Source organism: Bos mutus, chromosome 2 (genome assembly GCF_027580195.1).
Source record: "Bos mutus isolate GX-2022 chromosome 2, NWIPB_WYAK_1.1, whole genome shotgun sequence".
NCBI lineage: Eukaryota > Metazoa > Chordata > Mammalia > Artiodactyla > Bovidae > Bos > Bos mutus.
The window spans coordinates 89,186,844-89,206,132 of record NC_091618.1 but is presented as its reverse complement, the minus strand read 5'-3'; the positions used below and the strand labels follow the sequence as shown (position 1 = coordinate 89,206,132).

Sequence of the window (19,289 nt, the reverse complement as noted above, 5' to 3'; positions counted from 1 at the left end):
ATACCAACTCTCACATCCATACATGACCACAGGAAAAACCATAGCCTTGACTAGATGGACCTTTGTTGGCAAAGTAATGTCTCTGCTTTTCAATATGTTATCTAGGTTGAACATAACTTTCCTTCCAAGGAATAAGCGTCTTTGAATTTCATGGCTGCAGTCACCACCTGCAGTGATTTTGGAGCCTAAAAAAATAAAGTCTGACACTGTTTCCACTGTTTCCCCATCTATCTCACATGAAGTGATGGGATCGGATGCCATGATCTTTGTTTTCTGAATGTTGAGCTTTAAGCCAACTTTTTCACTCTCCCCTTTCACTTTCATCAAGAGGCTTTTGAGTTCCTCTTCACTTTCTGCCATAAGGGTGGTGTCATCTGCATATCTGAGGTTATTGATATTTCTCCCAGCAATCTTGATTCCAGCTTGTGTTTCTTCCAGACCAGCGTTTCTCATGATGTACTCTGCATAGAAGTTAAATAAGCAGGGTGACAATATACAGCCTTGATGTACTCCTTTTCCTATTTGGAACCAGTCTGTTGTTCCATGTCCAGTTCTAACTGTTGCTTCCTGACCTGCATACAAATTTCTCAAGAGGCAGGTCAGGTGGTCTGGTATTCCCATCTCTTGAAGAATTTTCCACAGTTTATTATGATCCACACAGTCAAAGGTTTTGGCATAGTCAATAAAGCAGAAATAGATGTTTTTGTGGAACTGCTTTTTTGATGATCCAGCGGATGTTGGCAATTTGATCTCTGGTTTCTCTGCCTTTTCTAAAACCAGCTTGAACATCAGGAAGTTCATGGTTCACATATTGCTGAAGCCTGGCTTGGAGAATTTTGAGCATTACTTTACTAGCATGTGAGATGAGTGCAATTGTGCAGTAGTTTGAGCATTCTTTGGCATTGCCTTTCTTTGGGATTGGAATGAAAACTGACCTTTTCCAGTCCTGTGGCCACTGCTGAGTTTTCCAAATTTGCTGGCATACTGAGTGCAGCACTTTCACAGCATCATCTTTCAGGATTTGAAATAGCTCAGCTGGAATTCCATCACCTCCACTAGCTTTGTTCGTAGTGATGCTTTCTAAGGCCCACTTGACTTCACATTCCAGGATGTCTGGCTCTAGGTCAGTGATCACACCATCGTGATTATCTGGGACGTGAAGATCGTTTTTGTACAGTTGTTCAGTGTATTCTTTTCACCTCTTCTTGATATCTTCTGCTTCTGTTAGGTCCATACCATTTCTGTCCTTTATCGAGCCCATCTTTGCACGAAATGTTCCCTTGGTATCTCTAATTTTCTTGAAGAGATCTCTAGTCTTTCCCATTCTGTTGTTTTCCTCTATTTCTTTGCATTGATCGCTGAGGAAGGCTTTCTTATCTCTTCTTGCTACTCTTTGGAACTCAGCATTCAGATGCTTATATCTTTCCTTTTCTCCTTTGCTTTTGGCTTCTCTTCTTTTCACAGCTATTTGTAAGGCCTCCCCAGACAGCCATTTTGCTTTTTTGCATTTCTTTTCCATGGGGATGGTCTTGATCCCTGTCTCCTGTACAATGTCACGAAGCTCATTCCATATTTCATCAGGCACTCTGTCTATCAGATCTAGGCCCTTAAATCTATTTCTCACTTCCACTGTATAATCATAAGGGATTTGATTTAGGTTATACCTGAATGGTCTAGTACTTTACAAATATTATTTCTAGTCCACAATACAATACTATAGGGTATACATCATTCTAACCATGCTAGAAATGTAGAGATCAAACTTTAAAAGATTCTCCTCATATTTACTCAGCATTTACTATGGCTCACGGGCTTCCTAGGTGGCACTAGTGGTAAAGAGCCTGCCTGTTAATGCAGGAGACGCAAGAGACATGGGTTCAATCCCTGGGTCGGGAAGGTCCACTGGAGGAGAAATGGCAACCCACTCCAGTATTCTTGGCTGGAGAATGCCATGGACAGAGGAGCCTGATGGGCTACCATCCATAGGGCTGCACAGAGTCGTACATGACTGAAGCAACTCCGCACACATACGTGGCTCCCAGCGCTAAGTGCTTTGTGTGTGTTCTTTTACAAAGGTAGAGGATTTATTTCAAGTCAAAAGGCTATGAAGTAGCTGACCGAGGTGCTGACCCAAGGTCAGGTAGAGTCCAAGCCCCTGTGCATTGCTTGAACCATCTCTCATTTAACCAGAACATGAAGACATTAAATATTTTAACTATGTGGCATCAAAGGAGTCCAAGTGACTGCCTCTACCTTGCAGGCTGCAAGTTCCTCCAAAGCAAGGACTATGGTTGGTTTGCCTTTACATCTCTCATGCCTATCACATCCCAATGCCTGACACACACAGTGCATGCTCAAGAAGTTTGTCAAACAGAACATTTGAAAAGAGTGATACACCTTGAGGCAAATGCTAAAAGGTCAGCCCACAGACTAAATACCCGCCTCTCACACCACCAGTATTCTTGTCTGGAGAATTCCATGGACAGAGGAGCCTGGCTGGCTACCATCCATGGGGTCACAAAGAGTCAGACAAGACTGAGCAACTAACACACACTCACCGCCACACTGGCAATCCAGTAGAGGGTCAAGCAAATATAAAAGGTGAGATAAATACAGAGATGGTGACCAACAGAGGAAGCTAAGCTGCCATGTTCCCCAAAGTGTGATTCTTAGAATATAGGCAGCAGCAGAATCACCTGAATTCTTGCTGAAAGCAAAAATTCATGGGGACCGCCCCAGATACATGCAGTCAGACACTCTGGGGAAGGGACCTGGGACACACATTATTCTGCACTCTGAAGATAACTCTTAAACACAGGAAACTGAAAGTGATAGGCAATAGGAAGTGGTGAGAGGTAATTATGCTGAAACTGAGAATTAGATGCACAGACAGGAAGGCCAGCTATTATCTTGCTTATAAAGGCCTGATCTTTTACTAACACCTTCCTCTGGGACTCGGTCATTTACTTTGATAACTGACTGAGATCTGGCAGAGTCAGAGAGAAGAGGGCTCAGAATCAGAGCCATGGTGCAGGGAACAGAGCAAACAAGCCAAATATTTTACCTAAAAACAAACACCCTGTAAAAGGGGGAGGTAAACACACACAGCATATTTTGGTGGCATGCACATGTGTGCATACTCAGTCGCTCGCTAAGTCATGTCTGACTCTTTCGCGACCCCATGGACTGTAGCCCACCAGGCTCCTCTGTTCATGGGATTTTCCCGGCAAGAATTCTGGAGTGGGTTGCCATTTCCTCCCCCAGGGGCTCTTCCTGACCCAAGGATCAAAACCTGCATCTCTTGCATTAGCAGGCGGGTTCTTTACCACAAGCGCCACCTGGGAAGCCCAGCATGTACACTCCCAACAATAAGTCACCAGGTTTCCCCCATATGGAAGGCTGCCTACTCCTGGCCAGTTTTCAGCTTTCAAATCTTATTTGAAATCAGGTGACATTTCTGCAGCGAAGAGAAGGGAGTCTTACTTGAAGGATGGAGGTAGATAATGTCTTTCACGGTGAAGTCCCGGGACTGGGCGGCTTTCAGACAGTCAGCCAGAAGACTGAGTAGCAGGAGCCAGGCCAGGGCGGGGCCAGCTTCCATGGCAGACCGAGGCTTCACTCATCCAGGGGACCTGGGAGCGGGAACTCCGGACGATGGAAGAGGATTTGCACCTGAAATACGAAGCCAGAGTCATCTCAGTGTCTACATGGGGAAAGCCACAGAGATTCGGCCCAGCTTATGCTGGCAGGATGAGCTGGGGAGAAACAGGGAGCCCAGGGCGCAAGGATGTGGGTAGACAGGGAGAGGAACTTTACAGACTGTAATTTTAGAGCACTTAGAAAATTTCAACCCAAATCCATTCTTAATTAGGTTGCTAAAGCTCCACTGCTAGCAGTCCCTTCTAATATCCAGCAGAGATGATATCAAGAGAGATTGAATTTTAATGAAATCCAGCTATTTTTGCCAGGAGGCCAGGGGATGGCTGCCAGAATCGACAATAAATAAGTAAGGTGCAGAAGCTCAGAAGCATTTCTTTGATAACAGCGAACGCCAGGGATGAGAGTACAGCCGTACTGGGTCATGCTGCCCATACAAACCTGTACAGGCTAGACTTTCAGATTAGAGAAGAAAAAAGATACGTAGGTAAACTGACCTCTCAAATGAACCAAAATGTGTCTTTATAGCTTGAAATCTCCTTCACACAACTAACATTATTGGCTGCCTATTGTTGAAATCCTTGGTATGTATCAGCTGATTCTCCTCATAATCATATGAGGTAGGCACCATTACCATCCCACTGTGAGATAACAAGTCCAGCAAATATGTAGAGGAGCTGATTTAAACCCAGGCAGTCTGGTAAAGAAGCTGCATGCAAATGCAGGAGACATAAGATACCTAGATTCAATCCCTGGGTCAGGAAGATCCCCTGGAGGAAGGCATGGCAACCCACTCCAGTATTCACTCTGGGAAAATCCCATGGACAGGAGAGCCTGGTGGGTTACAGTCCACAGGGTCGCAAAGAGTTGGACATGACTGAGTGACTGAGCACACACCCAGTCTGGCCATTGAGACCACAATTAAAATTAGGTGATACTGTGTTCTTCCAAAGACTGATTCACGGTGTATAACAAAACCTGAAGAAATGAGATCAACGTGTCACTGTAACACTAAGTTTTCATCATTCTATCCTTTATTTGGACTCTATTCTTTTCAATTAAATTGATAGCAGTAAAATCTTTACTTACTTACTTAGAATACCATCATTTGAGCACCCATGCAATGGGTCAAGTTAGATATTCACTTTATTTTAACCTGGCTAAAAGATAATTTGGACATTTTGTTCACGAATTCTGATACAAATATTCAATGATTTTTAAAACAGCATAACAAAACAATCCTAAAGTTATTCTGCCAAAACAAACAGAAAACAAGAGTAAATATATTACAAATCAAAATCAATAGAGAAAATCAATATGGATTAATCAGATATTAGAACACAGTACAGAGTAGTATTAATCAAAACAGAATGAGAGAAAGCATAAAAACGACTTCAGAAAATACAACACTCTAGGGAGCTCAGACATAGAACTATTTCACAGTACAAGCAATTTTTCAAAATCACAGAATAGGAAAATATTAAATAATAGTATGATAACTTTATTAAAAACTGTGAAAAAGATTAACTGACACCAAGCAATGCATGATACACTCAAATTAACTCCAAATGGATTGGTGTGTTTTTTTGTTTTAAATAGATGAATTGCTAGAAAATGGAGTAGAACCCTTATCACCATGTAACAGCCTGATGATGCCAGCCTTGCCAATTTCACACTCACTACACCCTCTTCCATTTATAATTTGGTTCCCCCAAACAGGTTTGCATTCAGAAAGGGAAGGAGAGGCTCATTCACTTCATAATGTGACTGCCAGGCACTGTGCTAGGCACTTGGTTAAATAATGTGATGAGAACACAAGTATCAAGGATTTCTTTTCCTCCATGGGTGACAGACACAAACGTTACCTCATCTTAAACAGGGGTAAGAATACTTCCGTGTACATGCACTAGATCGGGTGAGGCAGCATCTGAGGGACAGATTCGCACAGCGCCCCCTGGACCCCCAGGAGGAATCGCGCTGACACCAGTCTCCTCACAATCTGGGCACAGTTCGAGAGGGATGGTGAGGAAAGCTTTCTGGTTTTATTTTGAATAATTTAACATTAAATATCAACAAGTTGCCAATCTTAAGTTCTTTTTAATCTGAAACTTGATGTCAACACATACCAAACGCTGCAAGTGGCTCATTTTCATTAAAGCATCTTTCAACCACAGTATTCCTTCCAGTTATTGATTTAAATTGCCTCCCTCTGCACAGTCCTTGCAATAAGCATCAAGCATTACTTAATGTCATCTGAAATTAACCTTACTTCAACCTCTTTGGCATGGCTACCCAGCCAAGAGCCTTCATTTCACAGCTTGCGTTGACCATGCATGAGTAACACATAGAGGGGAAGAGTGAGACACTTGAATTTGAAACCTTACTCCAGTACTCTCTTGCTGTGCAACCTTAAGCGAGTTACTTAACAATTCTGTGCTCCAGTTTCCTCATCTGCAAAATGAGGATAAAACTACCAACCTTAAAATTGTACTATGCTGGCTCAGTGATAAGGAATCTGCCTGCCAGTGCAGGAGACATGGTTTGGTCCCTGGTCCAGGAAGATTCCCACATGCCATGGAGCAACTAAGCCCCTGCACCACAACTAATGAGCCTGTGCTCTAGAGCCTGGGAGCCCCAAGTGCTGAGTCCACGTGCCGCAACTATTGAAGCCCGTGCTCTCTAGAATCCCTGTTCCACATCAAGAGAAGCCACCGCAGTGAGAAACCAAAGCACCGCAACTAGAGAGTAGCCCCCATTCCCTGCAACCAGAGAAAAGCCCATGCATCAACAAAGACCCAGCACAGTGAAAAGTAAATAAATAAATAAAATTATATTAAAAAGTGTACTACAAGTTGTCCTTAGAGAACAGACTTGGGTTTGCCAAGGGGGAGGGGGTTCTGGGAGGGATGGAGTGGGATGCTGGGGTTAGTAGATGAAAACTATTATATATAGAAAGGATAGAACAGCGAGAATGGGAGGAACAAACCCAAGACAATGAGGGTAAAGGAAAAAGAGAGAACAGGAGGGCGAAATAGACAGAGGTAAGATGAAGCTAGAAAATATAAAGCAATGTGATCCTATGTTACTATGCTGCTCACCACTTCATAACAAGCCACAAAGAGATGATCCCAAGGAGCAGCTGCAGTCAGTGTGGTCCAGGGAGGAAGAAAGGAAGGAGAGTTTATCTGCCTGGTGCCGTTCTGTCTCTTGTCTCCCACCGACCAAGATTCACTCCACAAAGAACTCACTCCTCGACATTTCAGCAGTCAGAGTGGAGGGTCAACCCCATGTGGATGCACCTCTGACCAAGAAAGAGAAAGAAGGCACCAGCCATAGGAATCTAAGATAACACTCAAGGCTTGTCCCTAGTACACATGCTATTAATCCTTGTAAATGCCACAAGCTTTTGTTTCAGGGTTTGTTATTTTTATTTAAATTTTTTTCTATTGAGATGAAATTCATATCACATAAGATTCATCATTTAAAAACAATACAGTTTAGTGGGGGCTCTTAGTATGTTCATAGTACTGGGCAACCACCATCTAGTCTAGAATGTTTCCACCACCCCTGAAAGAAATCCTGCACCCATTAGCAGTCATTCCCAATTCTCTCCTCGCCCCACTCCCTGGCAACTACTAAGCTACTTTCTATCACTATGGATTTGCTTATTGGGAACATTTCATGTAAATGGAATCATACAAGATATAGTCTTTTGTATCTGGCTTCTTTCACCTGGTATAATGTTTTCAAGATTCATCCATGTTGCAATATGAATCAGCACATGATTCATTTTTATCGCTGAGTAACATTTCACTGTTATACCACTCATCATTTGATAGACGTTTGAATGGTTTCCGATTCTGGTCTATTTGTGACTAAGGCTATTATTAACATTCATGTACATTTTTTGTAAAAACATATGTTTTTATTTTTCTTGGGTATATTCTTAGGAGTGGAATTGCTAGATCTTATGGTAACTATAGAAATAGAGGAAAGAAATAGAGGAAAACAACAGAATGGGAAAGACTAGGGATCTCTTCAAGAAAATCAGAGATACCAAAGGAACATTTCATGCAAAGATGGGCTTGATAAAGGACAGAAATGGTATGGACCTAACAGAAGCAGAAGATATTAAGGAGAGGTGGCAAGAATACACTGAACAACTGTACAAAAAAGATCTTCACCACCCAGATAATCACGATGGTGTGATCACTCACCTAGAGCCAGACATCCTGGAATGTGAAGTCAAGTGGGCCTTAGAAAGCATCACTACAAACAAAGCTAGTGGAGGTGATGGAATTCCAGCTGAGCTATTCCAAATCCTGAAAGATGATGCTGTGAAAGTGCTGCACTCAGTATGCCAGCAAATTTGGAAAACTCAGCAGTGGCCACAGGACTGGAAAAGGTCAGTTTTCATTCCAATCCCAAAGAAAGGCAATGCCAAAGAATGCTCAAACTACCGCACAATTGCACTCATCTCACACGCTAGTAAAGTAATGCTCAAAATTCTCCAAGCCAGGCTTCAGCAATATGTGAACCGTGAACTTCCTGATGTTCAAGCTGGTTTTAGAAAAAGCAGAGGAACCAGAGATCAAATTGCCAACATCCGCTGGATCATCGAAAAAGCAAGAGAGTTCCAGAAAAGCATCTATTTCTGCTTTATTGACTATGCCAAAGCCTTTGACTGTGTGGATCACAATAAACTGTGGAAAATTCTGAAAGAGATGGGAATACCAGACCACCTGATCTGCCTCTTGAGAAATTTGTATGCAGGTCAGGAAGCAACAGTTAGAACTGGGCATGGAACAACAGACTGGTTCCAAATAGGAAAAGGAGTTCGTCAAGGCTATATATTGTCACCCTGCTTATTTAACTTACATGCAGAGTACATCATGAGAAACACTGGTCTGGAAGAAACACAAGCTGGAATCAAGATTGCTGGGAGAAATATCAATAACCTCAGATATGCAGATGACACCACCCTTATGGCAGAAAGTGAAGAGGAACTAAAAAGCCTCTTGATGAAAGTGAAAGAGGAGAGTGAAAAAGTTGGCTTAAAGCTCAACATTCAGAAAACGAAGATCATGGTATCCGGTCCCATCACTTCATGGCAAATAGATGGGGAAACAGTGGAAACAGTGTCAGACTTTATTTTTCTGGGCTCCAAAATCACTGCAGGTGGTGACTGCAGCCATGAAATTAAAAGACACTTACTTACTTACTCCTTGGAAGGAAAGTTATGACCAACCTAGATAGGCATATTCAAAAGCAGAGACATTACTTTGCCAACAAAGGTCCGTCTAGTCAAGGCTATGGTTTTTCCTGTGGTCATGTATGGATGTGAGAGTTGGTATGTGAAGAAGGCTGAGCACCGAAGAACTGATGCTTTTGAACTGTGGTGTTGGAGAAGACTCTTGAGAGTCCCTTGGACTGCAAGGAGATCCAACCAGTCCTGGGATTTCTTTGGAAGGAATGATGCTAAAGCTGAAACTCCAGTACTTTGGCCACCTCATGTGAAGAGCTGACTCACTGGAAAAGACTCTGATGCTAGGAGGGATTGGGGGCAAGAGGAGAAGGGGATGACAGAGGATGAGATGGCTGGATGGCATCAATGACTCGATGGACATGAGTCTGAGTGAACTCCGGGAGTTGGTGATGGACAGGGAGGCCTGGCGTGCTGCGATGCATGGGGTAGCAAAGAGTCGGACACGACTGAGCGACTGATGTGATCTGATGGTAACTATGTTTACCTTTTTGAGGAACTTCCAAATGGTTTTCCACTATGACTACACTATTTTACATTCCCATCAGTAAAATTTCTCTGCTTCTTCACTAACTTCACTTACTTTCACCAAAACATTTTATTACAGCCACCTTAGAGAGTATAAAGTGCACTGTGGCTTTGAGTTTCATTTCCCAAATGACTACTGAGTTGAACATATTTTCATGTGCTTACTGGTCATTTGTATATCTTCTTTGGAGTAATATTTATTCAAACACTTCACACACTTTAAATTGAGTTATCTTTTTATTGCTGAGTTATAAGAGTTCTTTCTATATGCTAGACTCTGGACCCTTTTCAGATATATGATTTGCAACTGTTTTCTCCTTTTCTCTGTGCTGACTTTTCACTTTCTTGATGACATATTTTGATAAGCAAAGGTTTTAAATTTTGATGAAGACCACACATTGCTTTCTATAAACAGAGATTGTGTTCCCTTACACAAGTCAAGTGCAACACAGTGCAACACACAAAAAAGATGTGCATACAATGCACAGTAAAAGAGCTCATCTACTTTATAGTAGCCAGAGCTATTTTTCCATCTTTTTTTCCATGAGAAAACAGGATGGGCAGGACTACCTATTAATATCACCAGCTGCTTACATTTCTGCAATAAATCATGAAGCACCACTCACTCTATTAGTATTTTCTAGGAGATGAAAAGTGAAAGATGAGCGGCAGGCATTCACAATTAGTCTAACTGCTACTGAAATATGGGCTCTGCTGACAGGGATGTATCTTTTCTATTCAGATTCTCAGTAGTTTATGGAGCTCTAATCCCTGATCCCCACAAATACCATGCTGGACATACTCATTGATATGAACGGTCATTTCTAGGACTTTGATGCTTTTCCCTAGAGTCCGCTGTGTCTTTGGAATGTTCTAGAGATTTAGAAAAGATGTTGCATCTCCATTTGGTACACTGCTATTTGAATATGTGCTGAGGATTCATCCCTGACTACAGCTCTCTTATGAAGTACACTCTCATTTTCACAGCTCTGTGACCTTTCATTTGTTATTTATGAGCTTTTGCAAATCTAATACCATTCTGACAGATTTAATTTGTGCTCTAAATTACCTTTGCATGAGTTACTCAACTGCTGGGTTTATTCCAACAGATTACTTGCTACATTCTGAAACAGAAAAAAAAAATTAGTTCAAGATCTATTAGACTTCCTCCACTTGGGAGAAAGTTGAAAAGAGTGACATTCTGATTTTTACTCCATGGTACTAGATGGTATTAAGGAGGATTTCTAACTCTAGTCAGAGAGTTAAAGCAACAGAGTCAGAACAGAGATCAAACTTTACAAATCTACATCCTAATTGCTATTTCATATAGAATCCATAAGAGAAGATTACTTCCTATTCCTTAAACTGATTAGTGGATAACAATGAAGCACTTCTGGAAGTTACAGATATATTAACTAAGTACCAAGTGACATGCCTCAATACTAAGTTAATATATAAGCAATTGTAAAGTAGAGAACTAACCCAAATATAAATATTTTTCAATGCTACTTATATTAAAATTTGAACTGCCTTAATACAAGAACAAAATGGAATTCTAAAACCTGAAAGATCATTACAATTCTTGATCCAATTGTCAATATATATAGATTAGGCTTGGTGCCTTAATGATCTGAAAAAGTTAGTCCAGCTCCCAAAAGTATAAATTAAAGGTATGATGTCACAAAACTAAGTCCACTTAAATATTATAATTCTGACCATAGTACCTGTCTCACGATCTGGGGACTGCCCATAATATGTGGTGGTTTTAAAATATGTCTGCAAATCTGTAGACAGGTCACTGTTACAAAGTGGGATCTACTTCTTCCCTTGATTCTGGGCCAACTTCCTGACCAGTTGACCAGAGTGTGGTGGAAATGACACCATGTGACTTTCAAAGCTGGGTCATAGAAGGTGATTCAACTTCTAGCCAATGCTCTGAAACACTCATGCTGAAGCTGCACAAGCAGTCTGGGTACTTTGGGTGAGATGCTGTGAGAAAGCTCAAGTCGTCCAAACAGAGCAACTGAGAGTTCATGAAGAGAGAGAGCTGCCTGCTGGTCCCTAGCTGCTCCAGCTCCCTCTCCTCCCCTCTACCCCAGTTCCAACCACCGTCCGATTGCCACTGCATGGAGACTCCAAGCGAGAACTGCCCAGCCAAGCCCTTCCCATATTCCAGACCCACAGAAACCATGAGATAAATGAAATAATGGTTACTGCTTTATGCCACCAGGTTTTGGATGGTTTATCATGCAGAAATAGATGTCTGGAACATAAGGAACTGGAGCAGGAGATCTAATTAGGAACTGCAGTTCTGCTCAAGAAGTCCTGCTTTTCACACTGGTTGGCAGGCACAGAAATCCAAATCAAACAAGCTGTAACCCAAATTGCAGGAAAGGGGTGAGGGGCAGAATTTTACTGTCTCACTTGACTGTTCAGCTCAGACACAGCTGGACTTTAATCTCATTATCAGAAATTTCCATCCCTCTGAGAGGACTTCTGCTTTGTCCTCTCTCTTGCCTTTATTCTTACTCAGGTCTTCTCAAACTGTAACCATCAGCAGTTTCAGAAGCATTTCCAGGGAGGCCCTTCCCCATCAGTTCCAGGCAAAGCCTGAAAAAGGAGTGAGCTTCATCTTTCGACCTTAACTGGCCAGGGCTGGGTGACTAGCACATTACTGAGACGAACACATAGCATCAACTTCATGGAAATCACATAGATATATTGGTTTCCCACAGGAAAATCTAGGTGTTACCTGAAGAAGAAAACTGGATGCTGGGCTAGTAGAATTACACCAATGTCCACTACAACAAATAACACAGACTTCTAAGTAACTTCATTAGCCTAGAAGTGCAAAGTAAAATGAATGGAAGCTCACATGAACATTTCGGCAAATGCCAGAAGGTGGAGAGGTTACCTACTGACATGATTTACTTCTGTAAAAATGGAACATTACTCCATTACAACTTTCAAATCAAATATAAGGTTTAAACAGTGAAGACGGTTCATTTGGGCATATGGAATCAGTTTTGCCCTATACTTTCCCCTACTGAATGGAATGGCTCCTCGATGCACACACACCATGCGTCGCTATTGGCAAGCATAATGTTCTTTCATGAGCCGTCCTACAGGACATTGTTAATCAGCCCTCTCTGAAAAAGAAGCCCCCAAGAAGTAAAACTCAGGAGCATGTGTAAGTCCTGTTCTTCCCCATGTGGAAGAACGTGGGGAAGGAGGGAGAAGAAGAGAATGAAGCTTGCTGGCCAAGAGAGACAGAGGAGAGAGAGAGAAAAAAGCCAAGCTATTACAACCCTCGCTTTTTGATCAATTTTTAACTCTTCCTTTGGATGCTTCAGTTTCCATCCAATAAAGACCACTTTGCCCAAGCTAGTTTGAAGTGGCTTTCTGTCCCTTGAAATTAGGAGCTCTGACCAACTCAAGAGTCTTCCAAAGTCCAGCCACTAGGTTAAATTTTGCTTTGCGATAAATATGCACTTTATCAACTAAAACATGCACTTATCAACTAAAAGGTTAGAGTTGGTTTTTTAAATGTCAGTAATAGAGAACTATCTCTTTCAGACTTCATAGATACTGATGTTGCATTTCCATAGCCTAAAGGGTGATAGATGTTCACATATTCCCAATTTAAATTGAGGATCTATTTGCATAAAAATCAATGCTTTGAAGAAATATGTATTTCTTTTTCAGGAACCCCTTGGCAAGAGCTTGAATTATAGGGAAAAGCTGCCTTTCTATTTTGCCCTAAGCTGATTTAGAGGTCAATTGCATCAAAAACGCTTCAATTTTTGAAGGATAAACGATGCTGGCCAAATACATCTAGCAGTATGTTCGTGTTTCTAAAAGATGCTGTATTAAGTCTCTTTTGCTTGTTGGCCATATGCTTGTTTGCTTCCTCTACCAATTTGAAGGTACTAGAGAACTGACAAGCTGGTTTTGAAATACACACAGCCATAAGTGGATAAAGTCAAAGAACTCTCTGGGCAAGAATGGGACACTGGGTACATTTCAGCTAGTCTGCCAATTTTTTATTTACTTAGAAGGGAGTAGCAATTTGGAGAAAGTTTTGCTTTTGTGTTTTTCACTATATGTTTCTCTATGTTTAAAAATGTTGTGTTTACATTTTATTTTTTCTAGGAATTTTCATCTTAGAAACCTTCCAGAAATGGGAAAGTTCAAAATATTCTCAGAAACAATACGACAGTTATAGGGACTTCCCTGGTGGTCCAGTGGCTAAGACTCCACACTCCCAACGCATGGAGCCGGGTTCAATCCCTACTTAGGGAACTAGAGCCCATATGCCACAACTAAAGATCCTGTATGTCATAACCAAGACCTTGTGCAGCCACATAAATAAATAAATATTTTTTCAAAAGAAAGAAACTATATGATAGTTAGAAGTGGATTTAATTGCAAACGCATTTGCTCTTGGGTTCAAAATAGCCCAGTTCCACATCCAACATTTAGATCAAAGAAGAGTTACCTTGGTTCTATACAGAGGCAGTCTTCTTTGTATTTGGAGTAGTGTGTTAATCTTTCCCCTGATAATTTAGAGTGTTTCCAAAACTTCCCTAATAATCAGTTATAAAGCTGACACTGCCTACTGTGAATCCATGGGGACGTTCTGCCGTGTTTGAAGCACATTTTACTGGCAGAGACCACTGCATGATGTTTGGGGCCACTCTGCTTTGCTTTTAGAGACCTGGTGTGAGGATTCCTTCTGAGACCTTGAGGCCTATTAATTCTTCATGTCACCCCTCCCAGTTGGCTGTGGCCACTACCATGCTCACCCACATTAAGTGCTCTCTGCCTCTCTCACCTCCTTTCACACATCAGAAAGCCTGATGTAAACAAAAGACCCCACAGCTCTAACCTCTTCATGAAATATTCCTTCTATTGCTTTAAGATTGACTCAAATCTGGCTCACAGAGGGAAAAAAAACACTTTCTTGGAGACTTCTGGTGGAAGGTGCTCATCTACCCAAGTTCCATGGATCCTGGGGCAGGAGGGAGCCAACATTCCTCTCCCTTCTACTGCAGCCTACAAAACATTGCTCTTCCTCTTCAATTGATATTCCTCCTCATCTCAAAAGCTAAACCAGCTGCCCTTGTAGCTGTTGTGAAGTGGCTGGAGAATATTAAGGATATAGCCCACCATCAACCATTAACAGCATTCGGCCTAATCTTGATTTTCATCCAAGATTCAGAAGAATCAACCAATCTTAAATCTTATTTCCTGTCTTGCATGGAATAGAGTTTTGCCCAGGGTTCCAGGAATCCTAATCAAGTTTTTGTCAAAAAAGGCCTTGAAGACTGTTTCCATTTAGCCATGGATAACTCAAGTTCAAGAAGACTGTGTAACTGCTAGTTTGATAGGTGTGGAGAGCCTTTTCAGGATTTCTAACAGTGTAGGAAAGACAGCCTTGCTCTCTCTTCTTGTGGGAAAAATGGGAAAAAAAAATCAAATAGCCAACATCAAAACAATGGCTTATGTAAAAACGCTATGGCTATACTTTTTTCAAATCACTGGGTTCTTTGCAGCTAATTATAGACAGCCCCACCCCCACAGTTTATAGTGGTTCAACTTAATGATTTTTCAATTTCACAATGGTGCAAAAGCAGTAAGCAATCAGTAGAATCCATTTTTAATTCTGATCTTTTCCCAGGTTGGTGATTGATTGATGGGGCTGGTGATGCACAATACAATCCATCCCGATGCTGGGCAGCAGTTGCAGTTCCCATCAGCCACGCCAACATGAGGGTAAAAAACTGAAACAACAGTCATGCTATTAATATATCCTTACAACCATTCTGTTTTCCACTTTGAGTACAGTATTCAAAAAATTCTACAAGCTATTCAACACTTTATTGTAAAGTTGTTTAGTCGCTAAGTTGTGTCCAACTCTTTTGCGATCCCATGGACTGCAGCCCACCAGGCTCCTCTGTCCATGGGACTCTCCAGGCAAGAATACTGGAGTGGGTTGCCATTTTCTTTTCCAGGGGATCTTTCCAACCCAGGGATCGAACCCACGTCTCCTGCTTGGGCAGGCAGATTCTTTATCACTGTGCCACCAGGGAAGCCCTTCATATAAAATAGGCTTTGTGTTGGATGATTTTGCCTTAATTGTAGGCTAATGCAAGTGTTCTGCTTAAGGCAGGCTGGGCTCAGCTATCATGGTCCATAGGTTGGGTGTAGTAAATGCATTTTTGACTTCAGGATATTTTAACTTATAGGTTTTTCAGGACCTAACCCCATCATAAGTCAAGGAAGACATGTACTAAATCTTACCCCATGTTTCTCATTTAATAAGTAGTATGTTTTTAAAAACAAAATTATCCATGCATTCATCCTCCAAGTTTCTGATAACCAATACCTTGAGCAACACACAGTATGTCTCTCTCCCGATGACTCAAAAATCATCCGTTTTGGTTTTGTGAAAGGGTATTGGGGTCTGCTAAAACTCAGAGTCCAAACTATAACTGGAGTTTTTAAGAACACTTAACAGATTAACACAGTCATTGTGAGGAAGGAATGATTTCCTCACTCTGGGTTTGAAGGCAAAGGAATGTATCAAATGACTCTCTAACTCTATATCATTGAGGTAGCATTCTTCCTTTGTAACACTCCATCTTCATTTATAAGTCTCCATAAATAATGGTTATTAAAGAAGTCTACTACTGTAGCAGAACAGATTCTAATAAGATTTTACATAGTATTCATTCAGACAGAAAAGGATATGGGAATTATTAATAAAAGAAAATTATCCTTGGTAACAGAAAATTTTTTTGTTTTTGCATCTAAATTAATTTTCTTCTTACTGAAAAAAATTGCTGAGTAGCTTCTTGTGTATAAGGAAATGCAGCTATCTAGACAGACTCTGCTGCCTGACTGCTGACACTGAATTCAGCCATGTGAGAGTGAGTTTCCCCTCCCTTCTCCTTATTACTGTTTTCCTATTTCTATTCCCATTCATTCCCCTTGTTTTCTATTTCACTTGTTAACTCATTCATTCATTCACCATCCACCATAGTTATCTAAGTGGGTGTACGTAACGTTTCCTGTTACACTTGTTATTGTTAATAGCTCCAGTTTAATACACAAAATTTTCAACTCTATTAGTAAAAAATTAATGCAATTCTTAAAAGTCTTTTAAAAAAGACAGATGATGCATCTTTGAGTCATTTAGTCTAGAGTGATCACGGTGTGATGTTAACCTTCTTTCCTTACAACCAAGGCTACGTGTTTGTAAGATGCCAAGCAGAGGAGACAGGTAACACAATCATTGCACCACCCGTCCACAGGCCCTCTGGGCAGGAGGTCATAAGACATTGAACAATGAAATCCAATTAGAGGTCCATATTCCTTATGGAAGCAGCTTAACTGGAAAAGGGAAGAAAGGAAGAAATGGAGACAGGTATGACACATTTCACTTTATAAAGATCCAGTTAATCTCTAGGTTCATATGAACAATCATATAAGTATACTGATAATAATAGGGCACTGGAACTAGAGGGATTGGAGAAAACAAAAGATGTTAAAATTCCCAAGTGTCATAGCCAGAGGTGAACTCATCGAGCAGTGAAGGGTAAACCTCAGGGTCCCTACTGCATAGGCCCCTGCCAAGAGTCCTTCCTAGATTTAGGATTGCAATTCATGTGTTCTATTCCTTAAGGAGAGCTCTTTGCTAAAAACCTGGCTCAGCTAGCGTAATGCTAAGTCAAAAACTTTTACTACTCCTAATAATATTCTTGCATTTTCCCTGAGGGAATTAGGTTAATGAATAAAAATACATGCTGTCATTCCACTCTCATGGAAAGGAAAAAAAGAAAATGAAAAAGAAGGAAAGCCAACACACTTACAGAGGCAGGCCCCCTCAAAACTAGGGAAAGTGATATCAGAGCTGGAAAAAGCAATCAACCAACCAAGTAACTCCAACCTTCTGCCGGTCCTCCAACACTTGTGTGTGCATGTGCTAAGTCACTTCAGTTATGTCCGATTCTTTGTGACCCCATGGACTGTAGCCCAACAGGCTCCTCTGTCCATGAGATTCTCCATGCAAGAATACTGGAATGGGTTGCCATTTCCTACTCCAGGGGATATTCCTGACCCAGAGATCGAACCCACGTCTCTTGTGTCTCCTGCAGGAGGTGCAGAGGCACTGGAACTGGAACGGAGGCCAGTCTAAGGGGAACCACCCAGCCACAGTCAGCAGGGGCGTGCAGGGCTGACCGGGCACTGGGCAACAGAGCAGAGAGGATGGTGAGTGTGTGGAGTGCCAGCTCCAGAGCCAGGAAGACCCCAGACCTCTCTACCTACCACCTCGGATTGTTCTGAGGACAAATAATGCCTGGACAGACTGTGGAGCAGTTGCTGAGGGCACAGGTTCTGGAGCCAGCCCAGGTTAGGATGCTGACTCTGCTCCTGATAGTTGATTGACCATAGGCAGGTTTCTTAACATCCCTGTACTTCAGTTTCCTCATCTGCAAAATGGGGGAAATCATACTGCCCATGTCATAGGGCTCTTATGAGGACTAAACGAGATGATACACATAAAGCACTCTGAACCATGCCTGCTGGCTAATATAATTCTCAAAATCCTCCTCTAGTGGCCTAGCAAGGCATCCAATTTCTCCTTTGAGTCAACATGCTGGTTGAGAACTGTCTGATCTCCTGTCCAGAAGGGAGGTATGAAAGGTCTTCAAAAAGGCCCCTATGCAACGTTGTGTTCTATCAGGAGAAATTAAAAGCCCAGGTTGCTTGTCAGATTTGCTAGCTGATCCTGAACTATGATCCACATCCTGCCATGAGGATAAAGACACGGGGCAGGTGAATTAAATGAAGCAGACTAGGGAAGGGCTAGGGCAGGATTTCTCAAATTTGAAAAATGCTTTCTCCTTCGAATAGAAAAAGACTTATAGACAGAACCTCTCCTACCCCTACTGTCAACTAATTAATCCTCATTATAATAATTATACTGCTACTCACATATAAACAGAAGACTGGTTTTAAGTTTTTTAAAGCCCAAGTCATAGCTTTAAAGCTAAACAAAAAGTACCAGTACAAATAAAATCACATTCAAATTAGATGACAGTTAAATAAAACAGAAAATAACATATATTGAGCACTTACAATAGGGTTGAACATTATGAACCTGCCACTATTCCATCATTCTGCCCCAAAAAGATGGCAATTTCTTATCTGTAGTACCTACAACACTGTGAAGTATATATTATTATTGTCCCATTTTCTAACCAAAGCACCAAGAAATAAGGACACACATTTTCAAATCTTCTTCAGATTTGGCAGGTGCCCGAAGACTCATCTGCAGACACTGCTCTGGGAAGCCTTGACCTAGGAGGCACGCAGCTCACCAGGGATGGGGTGATGGAGAAGAGCCAGGCCCAGAAAAGACCTGGGGCAAACTTCAGTGAGCACTTGAAGGATACCAAATCAGGGACATCTCCCGCTGGTGGGGAGGAGCCACCAAAGACCACTTCAACTTGGTGGCTTTTTGTCTTTGATCTGGGGGGGGTAGAGGGCTTGGCTTGTCTTCCCAGGAGACAGGCGCTGGCCCTCCTTGGGGATCAACAGTTAAGGTGGATACACGGAGACAGGAAGAGCCGGAGAAAGGATAATAGGAGAAAGTGTAAGGAAGAGGGAGAAGGGAGAGGTCAAAAAAGGTTTCCAAATTTGCTGCACTTTAGAATCATCCAGGATCTTTATAAACCAGGGGTCCCCAACCTCCGGGATCTAATGCCTAATGATCTGAGGTGGACCTGATGCAATAATAGAAATAAAGTGCACAATAAATATAAGGCACTTGAAT

General features: G+C 41.7%; 1 protein-coding gene across 1 annotated transcript in view; it reads right to left on the bottom strand.

The window, feature by feature from the left end:
• The window catches only part of LYPD6 (LY6/PLAUR domain containing 6), a 133,382-nt gene that overhangs the window by 35,751 nt on the left and 78,342 nt on the right, over window positions 1–19,289 (bottom strand). Inside the window, exon 2 of the mRNA XM_005895064.3 lies at window positions 3,484–3,672. Coding sequence (XP_005895126.1) covers window positions 3,484–3,601 — 118 coding nt within the window. The 5' untranslated portion in view covers window positions 3,602–3,672. The remainder of the gene's footprint in view (window positions 1–3,483; window positions 3,673–19,289) is intronic.